This window comes from Rhamphochromis sp. 'chilingali' (genome assembly GCF_963969265.1).
Source record: "Rhamphochromis sp. 'chilingali' genome assembly, chromosome: 19".
NCBI classification, from domain to species: Eukaryota; Metazoa; Chordata; class Actinopteri; order Cichliformes; family Cichlidae; genus Rhamphochromis; species Rhamphochromis sp. 'chilingali'.
The window spans coordinates 10,384,311-10,395,410 of record NC_137946.1 but is presented as its reverse complement, the minus strand read 5'-3'; the positions used below and the strand labels follow the sequence as shown (position 1 = coordinate 10,395,410).

Sequence of the window (11,100 nt, the reverse complement as noted above, 5' to 3'; positions counted from 1 at the left end):
ACGAAAAATAAACAAAGAATCTTTAAAAGGGTTTTTGTGACACATAGGTAGATGATGTTTGAATAAGCATCGCAGTTTAGAGAAAGCCTATAGATCAATAGGGATATACGATGCCAACGTAGAAATATCCAAAGAAAATAACAATAAGAAGCGCTACATTATCGTTTGTAATTCTCTGATTTCCGCTCATTTTGTGATAATAACTTTAATAATGAGATTCCTGAGCTCGCACGGGGAACTTGAACGCATCAGCAGCCAGCCCCTCAGAGCACAGCAGCAGTCAGATGCATGTTTACTTGCTTTGTCAGCGGTGTCCCTGCAGTAGTTATCGCATGAACCTCACCTACTGCTGATCACATCTTTGGACTTTTATCTCCGACAGTGACTTATCTCATAGTCACTCCTTATCAGCAGTTTGTGGCCAGTGTCTTGAGGACTTTGATCGAGGGGGCAAATCGAGTTCACTGTGTATGTTTTTTTTTTTTTATCTAACGGGAAAGATGACGTTAAAATCCAATAAAAACGATCCCACTGTCACACTGGAGTCCGTGAACAGCGTCCGGACAGCCCTTTCCGATCTCTACCTGGAGCAGCTCCTTCAAAACAAACCAAAGTCTGACAAGGTAAGATGATCTTTTTTGTATATATATACCTTATTAATTTATTTAGACCCCTCTGATTTCGCTGTTCTTATTTGCTTCCGGGAAGCAGATACGGGGACATGTGATCGTTGTTTATTTCCGAACAAGATCTCTAAGAATAGACCCGTTTATGTTTTCATACTGCAGCAGCTGAATGTGTTGATCTCTTAAACAAAGAACATTTAGATCTTTACTGTGTTAGCAGCTTCTTCATTGCTCAGCACTATCGGTCAGCCTCAGCTTGAAATCAGCAGACATTGCTGTGGCAGTTTCAGTTCTCCATTTCTCACAAATTCACGCAAGTATTTTGACAACTCGGGGAAAACATTAGGGAAGGGTTTTTTTTTTTGTTGGTTTTCTTTTAGCCATCATAAGACTATGTTCCTGTATTTCACAGAGTAGTATGAACTGTCTCACTAACCAGCTGGGCTATAGTGATATGAACGCATTTAAGAGCGGCAATAAGATCATAAAGAAGTAACATGTCAGCTGTGAAGTCGTTTCTGGGACTGTGCCTTCGTACAGTTTTGAAACATATTGTGTAATTTTGCTTACAGCTTACCCTGAGCCTCTGCTCAGGAATCAGTCAAGTAAAAGTTGTTTACACCACACTGCCAAGCACACTGTTAAACTTGTTTGCATTTTCCTCCCCTTAAAGATCCTGGAGTATGTCATGAAAATACTGTCTTTGCCTCTAACAAAGACTAAGCTAATAAGTATGACTGAAAAGATGTCCCAGAAAACATTTAGAATATGTCGGAAGGGAGAAAGCCAGAGTTAAATCTCTGGCACACTTTAGACCTGGATTTGATTTCCAGCAGGAGACCGGTGCCTTCTCAGAATTTGAAAAGTCAGCACTGAGCCACTGAGGGAAATGTGAAAGAGAGGAAACTTTATTCCTGACATCAGCAGTTTGCAGTTCAATAGCCTTGAGTTGCAATCTTGCCTACATATCTTTCTGATCTGTGTTAATCAGCATGTCTCTAACTGAGGTCACGAGGGCATTATCTTAAATGGTGTGTTTAAGGCTGATTAATCATATTTTGTGTCTTTCTTTCTTACTTTTTTTCCCTTTTTTTGCTCCTTTGCACTGAGTTATGCTTCTAATATCTCATGCTTAATAACTGTGTACTGCCCTACTTAGATAAACAATAAGGCATTTAAGGTCTTAAGGCAAGTTGAGGCAAGTTGATAAGAGGGACACGCAGAACTTTTGGCAGTTCTTTCCTCCTTTTTTTCCTCCTTTTTTGTGGAAAGCTCATTAACCACACAGTGTTCAAATGTCAACTATTAATCTCCCACTGTGTTTCTCCAAGAGATCAATAGAAGGAAAACAAAAACCTGTAAACCCTTCATTGGGGAGGGCTGATGATTTATATTCCTTTAGTTAAAAACAGCAGATCATGTAAGAAAGATAAAGTATAATCAACTATTCTGTGTTATATTAGTAACCCAACTGTGTGCAGAAAAGCAAATGGAACTACTGATATAGATTTTTATGGTGAATTAATTTATCTCGGCACGGATGGTCTTCCTCTACATGCCTGTCACCTTCTGTTTTTCACCCTGAAGAGACAAGCCGCCGCTTTGAACACTCTTTCTTTACCATGATGCTCCTCCAAACTTGAAACCAGCATTAAAACTGTGGCCATGACCTGACCATACTTGTTGAAGGATAGCTTGTTTCCAGTTACTGAAGCATTTCTCAAACCTTTAATTAAATCTTGATCTTGTTACACTCCAAGTGGTGGAGCTGACAGAGCTCACTGTCAACATCTTGATGAGGTGGGTTTTATTAAAATGACCCTTTAGTGCTAGTCTAAATCTAATTCCTCAAGAGATCAGAGACATTTCTGCTCCTTTCTTCAGACACGTTCAACTGATTTGTGAGTAAGCGGACATTATTGCAGATTCTTTTTTGTGTGTGAAAAGAAATGAGAGGGAAGATACATATCGTGTATCGGAATATCAAGATTTTTATTTATTTCTTATACAGCTTTTCACTCTTTCCTGGTGCTCAACACTCCCGATGGCTAACAGCACACACAGCTGATGAATTACTATCACACCTCACAGAGAAGTGACCTGACTGGATGCTCATCAGTGCAGGAGTAGTTTCTAAACCCAGAGTTGGCTTTAGAGCAGCTAAAGCTATTGGTGAGGTGGACAGTGATAACGATTGGATTATTGTAATGCTGATGATGGAAGGTAGATAATTTTTTTTTTTTTTGCTGAAGCAGTGCTGATGTGTCATATTCACGCAAGAAAGTTTGCTGATGCAGGCAATCATCTCTCTGATGTCAGTTAAGTGAACAAATTATAAAAGCTTTGATATGGTGCACTCATTGCCCGATCCTGGAGGGCACTTTACTCTCACAGAGTCATTACGTGGTATCTTATCTTGTACTCAGTAGATTTAATGTAATTCCGTAGTGTCTTGATTTGTCAGGGGAGCTACGTGGATTTCTTCTTTTACGGCGATGCTTACACTCGGGAAATAACTCAGACGAGGTTGTCCTGCTACGCTTTTGGTGTAAAAGAATAGCACAAATCTACACATTTGATTTCTGTAGCAAACATTCAAGCAGCATGCTTCGTAGTGTATTCGTTTTGCTACATCAGTGCTTTGTTCATCACACTGCTGGTATCCATGACCACACGAACCTGGTGGACCAGATGAGTGGACGTGGTTAATGAAGTGTGTTTTAATGTCTGGTTAATTTTCAACTTTGAACATATGTTGAAAGTGCAAAGGAAACGTAGCTGTTGTGCTCACGAGGGCAGAAAGTGTCCGCCGCCGTTATTAGAAAGAGCAGTAAGCTAATGATCTGATCTGACAGAATAGTGAATTCGGTTCCCTGTATAATGGGAGGCTTCTTGTTCTTTAGTTAATTTCATTTCCTGTGATGTCATGTGATTCATTTGTTTTCTTTCTTCATTTTAACAGGCAGCTATGCAAAACTATGAGAATCAGGGGGCTGACTTTTATACCAACGGCAGTGCTGGACACAGAAATTGCACAGAGGTTCCCAGGATGAAAGAAGTGGCGTTTGAAAAGAGTGCTTCAGAGCCAATGGTATGTAATCAGCCTCGACTGTTCACTCAGTACTCCTGCTTTAAATTTGAAAGAAATGATTCCTCCTCATTGACTGTGGTCTGTGTCTGTAGGGGGTCACTCTGAAACTGAACGAGAAACAGCGATGCACGGTGGCCAGGATATTGCATGGAGGGATGATTCACAGACAAGGTGATTCAGCACATTTTGTTTTTTTGTTTTGTTTTTTTACAGTTTGCAGGAATTGTGCAAGAAAAGATATTAATATAGTGTGTCACGAGGGAGTTTTATCTGATGTCCTGATTAGTTGTTATAGTACTGGAGGATCAGTAAGACATCTAGTTTGCATTCTTTGTCTTTTCAGGGTCTATACACGAAGGAGATGAAATAGCAGAAATCAATGGAAAAACTGTGACAAACCAAACTGTAGATCAGCTACAAAAGATCCTGGTAAACCACCAGCTCTTAAGTCCTTCCATTTATGTTTGGAGCTATACTGAATCACAGTTTTTGCACTTCATTTTAACTCGGCAGTGCTATAAAAACATAAATCCATTTCTATTTTACATACAGAGAGAAACCAATGGAGTCGTCACGATGAAAATCATACCCAACATGAAGAGTCGATCCCGAATCTGCGAGGTAACGATACGACCGACAGACTATGCACAGCTTTAGTGTTGTGATGCTTATGTTGAATAATTTGATTCATATTTATTCTCTCCAAGAGACTTTTGAGATTTGCATGAGTGAATCCAGGAAAGCAGGCTTTTCTGGTCATATTAGAGCACAGTCAAGTATTAGTTTGGTCACTTTTCTCGCAGTCTTTTTCTTCTGCATCTTACTTGCTTACAATGATTTTGTTTAGGTGAATCTGCTGTTAGTCAGTGAACAAACCAGGTGACTATAAACCTAGCTTTAATGTTAAGAACATCACTCATTGTTGCTTTTTGACATGAAACACATTGGTAGTGTGTTTCATTCTGCCATCTAGTGACCACAGCATGTCTCTCCATTTACATCTTTCTTGTGGCATAAAAATGGCTGCCCTGTAACATACTTTTAAGTACAGACGACATCAACTTAAAATAGCTTTAAAAGAATTGACATATATTTCTTTTTTCAGCATCAAAGTTCGTCCCTGTTGTGGTCAGTGATGGCAGTTTACTTTAAAGATTGCACTGCATTAATATGTAGGCATTGTTAATATGCTTTCCATACAGAGAACAGCATTTTTGGTGACCCAGATCACTCCAGTGCATCAATGTTTGTGCACATTTTGGGGTGTAAGCTTGTGTAAACTTCTACTGGAGTCTCTTGGGGAAACCACAAATACATGTTCATGGACTCTACTAACATTAGTAATCATTTACGCTGAGGGGACCCTACATGTGTTCCTGCTATGATCTTTGACAGTTTCCTCATAGTTTGCACCCTTTGGATTTTAACCTGAGATATAAAAAGTAACAAACAGTTACTTATTTACAGTTATTTATTCGCACAAGTAGACCTTGTCCCTTGGTTAGAAATGTAGCCATGTCCACAGTTTGAAAGGAGCTGTCCAAGATCATATCATGAAATTGTTTACTAGTATTCTACTTCAGGGTGAATTCACAGTTATCAGTAGAATCACAGAATCGTAGACTTCAGATAAACTATTAAGTTCTACAGATTAGAACTTTACTCCCGGCTGACCTTAAATAAGTGTTGGGTGATAACTGAACACTCTGGTAAGGTCAGCAGGTTATCAGTAGTACCTTACATAATGCCAACTGTAAATCTTTAGTTCTTTTACTGCCAGGGGAACTAATAAGATTTGTTCACAATCTCCAGATGTACATGAGGGCTCAGTTCAATTATGACCCTGCCACAGATGACCTCATCCCATGCAAAGAGGCAGGTCTGAAGTTTCAGACTGGGGACATCATTCAGATCATCAACAAGCAGGATCCAAACTGGTGGCAGGGCAGAGTGGAGAGCAGTGCTACTGACTTTGCTGGACTCATACCTTCTCCAGAGCTCCAAGAATGGTAAACTCTTTAATATACCAATCACATCACAAATCAATCCAATTGTATTTTATTTATATAGCGCCAAAATCACAACAATAGTTGCTTTAAAGAACTTTATATTTTAACGTAACTGTAAGGTAAGGTACAATAATAGAGAGAAATCGCCAGCATTTAGATGACATCCTATGGGCAAGCACTTGGCAACAGTGGGAAGGGAAAACTCCCTTTTAACAGGAAGAAACCTCCAGCCTCAGGGAGGGGCATACCTGCCATTACTGCAATGTTCTGTTTGGAAAGTGTCCTGCCTGGCATCTCCATTCTCCAAACAGTACAGTGCACCCCACCACCAGAATAAAACTGGTCCAGATTGACTGGGTTTCAAACTGCCCAAAGCTCAACCAAAACAATTATTCACGGGTTCTGCCAGGCTAAGCTCAGTCCATCAAAACCCAAACTCTCAAGTCATTGGACCCCAAGGATCTATTGATAGAAAACCACAAGATCCTCTTAAGAATGGCAGTTTCCATGCCCCATGTGGTCAGAGCGCTTTTGACATCATGTTAGGGATGTACACGATCTAGGTTTGCTGGTTTAATGTCGTGGCTGATTTATAATACAGAGTGAACTGTACCAGATATTCTCAGGCTAACTTAAATACCTGTTTTCCCTGCAGGAGGGTGGCCAGTAAAAGCAAGGCCAAAGAGGGCACTCAGTCCTGCAGTCCATTTGGAAAGAAAAAGAAGTGCAAGGACAAGTACCTAGCTAAACACAGCTCTAGTAAGTAGAACACTGCAACTCTCAGTCCCACAGTTTCATTCATTTCTTCTCTAGTGCGACCTAAAATAATCTTCTTCTGCAGTTTTTGACCAGCTGGATGTGATTTCTTATGAGGAGGTTGTTCGGCTCCCAGCTTTTCAAAGGAAAACACTGGTCCTTATTGGTAAGCTTCCTAGCTCAGTTATATTATAAGTTTGTAACCTTTGCCTTTTGCTTTCCACATCACCGCAATAGGAAATAAAACAAGCAAGATGCAGAAAATGTGCACAGTCCTCAGATCAGTCACTTTTTTCCTGGGTTTCAGAAATAATAAGATGTTCATTGTTAAAACATTGTCCAGAATCCTCTGTGGGCAATGAAGGCCTGAAGTCTGGAACCCATGATCATAACTAAAGAATAAATTTTCTTTGTTTGCGATTTTTTGTCAGACTTTTACTGCAGCTGTGCGCAGCTGTGCAGCTTTTTTGTCTTTAGCATCAAAAGAATCCTGTGATTATTCACCACTGTTTTCTTTAATGGGTTGCCAGGTCTGTTAATGATGCATTTTGCCAGCATGGTCTGGGGTTTTTTTTGTTGTTGTTGTTGTTGTGAGAGCTGTTAGGCCACGCTTAATGCTACTGCTATTGATGTGTAAGGATGTCTTGCTTTACTTGCATCGAGAGCCCTTTTGAATATATGCTGTGGATTCACAACAGTAAATTCCAAAAACAGATGCCATACTTGGAATCGGCTGTAGACTATTTGCCTGCTTAAATTAATGAGATATAACACAGGAATAGCTCAGATGTGTCTATCAAACCGTTTTGAGTCACTTGAGTCCAGTTAGCTCTGATTCCCTGTAAAATAGTGGACTACAATAGCTGAGAGCCTACACTTTTAGCCCACATGTGTTAAGTAACAGTAACTTTAATATGCTTTAGCAAGAAGTTAAAATAACATAGATTGTGTCTTCATTGAAATTGCATATAAGTATATCTTTAATCAACGGTAATGAAAGCATAGTTAGCACAGTTTGGGTCTGATTAAAATTTCCTTAAAAAATTAGCACTGTTTTGTTAATTCTGCCTTTTTTTCTCAGGGGCACCTGGTGTTGGAAGGAGTCATATTAAGAATGCACTGTTGACACGATACCCCGAGAAGTTTTCATACCCTTCACCACGTAAGTAGACTGATGGCCTTTTTATTCCTCTAACGTGGTGCAGGTTGTTACCATCCGTGGGCTAATTCTCACTAATTCTTAACTCTCATTCTTGCGCAGACACCACCAGACCCCAACGTAAGGATGAAGAGAATGGAAAGGAATATTACTTCATCTCCCATGAAGCCATGACCAAGAGCATCTCTGGAAATGAGCTGCTGGAGTATGGCAGCTTCCAGGGTTTCATGTTTGGCACCAAAATTGAGACCATTCAGAAGATCCACACGCAGGGCAAAATCGCTCTGCTGGATATAGAACCACAGGTTAGCGCCAAACTTCTTTTCATGTAGCATCAACGCAGTTGATCTAAATAAAGAATACTGTGTCTGCCCTGGAGTGCTATTTTACCATTTCTCAGAGTTGCATAAACTCACTAAATGTTTTTATGCTTAATTTGAGAGCTTTTTTGTTTTCTTAAAGTTCTTTAGAATTGAGATATTCACCTACATGAATTAGCTTCACTCAAATGGAAAGAAAATGCATATCCAATCTAACTTTTTGCCCTTTAACCTAACCACATTGTTAAAGTAATATGGTGCAGATTCAGCAGTCATATTATTAGCTATTGTTTCAGTAGCTATAGCTGTGTTTGCTAAACCTACTATCCACCTTTGACAAACCAAAGATGATAATTTTATATTCTCCTGCAGTGAGTTGCTTTTGTACTCATATTCATGCAGCACAGTGTATAGAAGTGATAATGTGGTATATTTTAGGATAGTCTAGACTGAAGTAGTTATTAAAAATCCCCTAAAATCCCCTTTTGTTAAATAATGACTCAAAAGGCATCTTTTTGAATGAAATTCACACTCCTTACAGGTAAACGTATGATTTTTATAACGATTTCATTTTTCAAATTATTTTTCAAATAAAACTGGGCTAACAAGTGAAGGAAAAGCTGCTCCTTCTGTGCTTTGAGTCAGTCTCTTGCACTGCAAAAACAATTCATATTTGCCTTTATCTTGTCTTGTTTAGAGGATGTTTAAAGTATCAAATGTGTGAAATGCGCTGTACTTCATCAGTTCTTCTTCTTCCGGCTGCTCCCTTTAGCGGTCAGCCGATCATCAGATCATCTGAATCCATTTCACCCCATCCCAAGCATCCTCCACTGTCACACCAACCCTTTGCATGTCCTCCTGCAATGCATCCACAAATCTCCTCTGTAGTTTTCCTCCTTTCCTTCTGCCTGGCAGCTTCATATTACATGATCTGATATCCCATCTTGGACGAAGCTGTCATTGTTCCTACATCATCAACACATTAGTTCAGGATCAACATCGCAACTGACAAATGACGTTGTCTGAGCATTCAGTTAGCATTAGACAAGAAGCTAGCTTATGCTTTTAAAAACTATCACTGGTGAAGCAACGTGAGTAACCTAAATTTGTCTAACAGCAAACCAAACTTGAAAGTCCACCTTGCAGTGTAATGACATCACAACAATGTAACTGCTCAGTTGCGACGCTGATTCAAAACTAACGTTGTTGTGATGATACAGGAACAACACCAACACATAGATAGTAGACACACTGCTCCATATTCAACATTTCTTGTACAGAATATCCATATTCCCTCATCTGCACATGTCTAAACCATCTCCGCCTTGCCTCTCCAAATTCTTCTTCAAACTGCTCAACATAAGCTGTCCCACTGATGTACGTGCTTCTAAACTACCACTAAATCCTTCTTGCAGACCTTGAAACTCTTGCGGACAGCTGATTTTGCACCTCTGGTAGTTTTCATTGCACCGACCAACACCGCTCCCCAGGTACTACATCTTATCCAAGTGTTTTAAAATCCCCAAATTTCCCAACCACAAACTGCTAATCATCTACATCTCCTCTCCTAGACGGAAAATCTGCAGATGATCCAGAAAGAGTCAGACGCCATCCTGAGCACATATGGACACTTCTTTGATGTGGTTCTCATCAACAACGACGTGGATGAAAGTGTTAAGGGTGTGGAGGAGGCCATGGAGCGGGCCACGTCCACCCCTCAGTGGGTGCCTGTGTCATGGGTGTACTGAAAGATGTTTGGCACCACTATGATACCTTCTTTTTGTCGAATAGCAGTGCAATATCACTCCTTTACGCAATGCCCCACATGTCTGTGGGCTTACTTTTAGGTAAATGTTAATTGTCACAGAGATTTTTTTGCACTATTGCGTTTTTAAAAAGAAGCAATATGTAGACAGGGTTATCTCAGAGAGTCGAGAGCCTCACCAGGGATGGTTTTTTTGGCTGTTTAGACACTTTGTGCTTCAGGGACTAACTGGTGAAGTTTTGGTGCCGCACATCTTTGGGATTATTTGGAAAGTAAAAAAAAGCAAAACGGGGCGATAACTGTGAATGAAATGCTCACTCTGACGTAACTGAGTTTTAACAGGCACATCTTGAAATTGTTCATGCTGTGAGTGTAGTGCCATATATCATTGTTTGTCACAGAAAACCCTTCGCTGAATCATTAGAGCCTCGCAAAAATGTATACCTCATATGTTACTAGAAAAGGCACTTTGAAACAAAAGAATAAATCTCCCATCTCTGTTGCAATTGAGTCTTTGAATGTGTTTTACGTTAAAAGCTGTTTCTCAGACCTTTCGTGGAATTATTTTGACAGTTTGCTTGTCGTTAGGTCATCTCCCTTCATTGGATCACAAACATGAAAGGGTGTCTTTGAACCGAAATATAAAAGTCGAGGTTTAGTCTTTATTGTTTCGGTGTCATCTAGACTTTTTCTGCCTAAATTGGTTCAGCATAACAGGGCAGACGTAACACATACTTCAAATCTCTCTTAACATTTTGGTCTTAGATGTAGTGCAGGGGTGGCGGGGTGGGGGTGCAAAAGGGTCATGTCTGCCTGAATATTTAAGAGCGCATCATAGCTCAGGGCTGCCATCAATAATAGATCAAGGCGTGCATGTCTGAATGGTAGGATACGAGCAATGCACCTGTATCAACCACATTGCAATTCGTCCCTCATCCACACTGTGGGATAAACACTTACAGGCTGTACATGACAATGAATTTCATTCCAATTCAGTTTTGCACAGAGTTCCTGGCAGCAAACGCGTACAGACTGAAATTAAAACATGTCACTCCATGGATGGATATATTTATGAGTGTGCAAATAAATGACACAGTTTAGTTCTTAAGTCATTAAAGCCAATGTGCATTTGAAAGATATCAAAATTAAGTCTAAAGGTAAGGCTTGACAGTGAAATCTGCTGTATGGTGTACTGGAAGCAAACACGTAGAAAATCCGTGCCGATTTAAATTGTGTCTTTTCAAGAATTAACAAAAGGAACAAACATATTATTAAGTCTACAAATACAACTTAAGCTGCACAGTTAAAAAAAAAAGGTGTTATTTCGTCATCAGCTGATTAGCTGTGTTCAGGTCTCAAAGCTTTCTATACATA

General features: G+C 39.8%; 1 protein-coding gene across 3 annotated transcripts; it reads left to right on the top strand.

Annotated features, from left to right (window-relative positions):
* Nucleotides 1–294: 294 nt before the first annotated feature.
* mpp1 (MAGUK p55 scaffold protein 1) lies at nucleotides 295–10,232 on the top strand. Of its 3 annotated transcripts, none has more exons than XM_080866345.1 (12): nucleotides 295–623; nucleotides 3,589–3,717; nucleotides 3,810–3,888; nucleotides 4,061–4,146; nucleotides 4,270–4,338; nucleotides 5,530–5,726; nucleotides 6,382–6,485; nucleotides 6,568–6,648; nucleotides 7,564–7,644; nucleotides 7,744–7,946; nucleotides 9,377–9,451; nucleotides 9,533–10,232. In XM_080866345.1, the coding sequence occupies exons 1-12, from the start codon at nucleotides 471–473 to the stop codon at nucleotides 9,707–9,709; spliced, it is 1,434 nt and encodes a 477-aa protein (XP_080722471.1). In that variant the 5' UTR covers nucleotides 295–470; the 3' UTR covers nucleotides 9,710–10,232. The 3 variants fall into 3 exon arrangements, with proteins under 3 accessions (XP_080722471.1, XP_080722473.1, XP_080722472.1); XM_080866347.1 differs by lacking the exon at nucleotides 295–623 and adding an exon at nucleotides 2,699–2,849; XM_080866346.1 differs by lacking the exon at nucleotides 295–623 and adding an exon at nucleotides 3,364–3,456.
* The last annotated feature ends 868 nt before the right edge of the window (nucleotides 10,233–11,100 follow it).

Excerpts from the sequence above, each read along its gene's own strand:
- mpp1 (XM_080866345.1), top strand. The coding sequence starts at position 471 with ATGTTTTTTTTTTTTTATCTAACGGGAAAGATGACGTTAAAATCCAAT. Across the intron at positions 624-3,588 it reads ACAAACCAAAGTCTGACAAG|GCAGCTATGCAAAACTATGA; the intron begins GTAAGATGATCT and ends TCATTTTAACAG. Across the intron at positions 4,147-4,269 it reads ATCAGCTACAAAAGATCCTG|AGAGAAACCAATGGAGTCGT; the intron begins GTAAACCACCAG and ends TTTTACATACAG.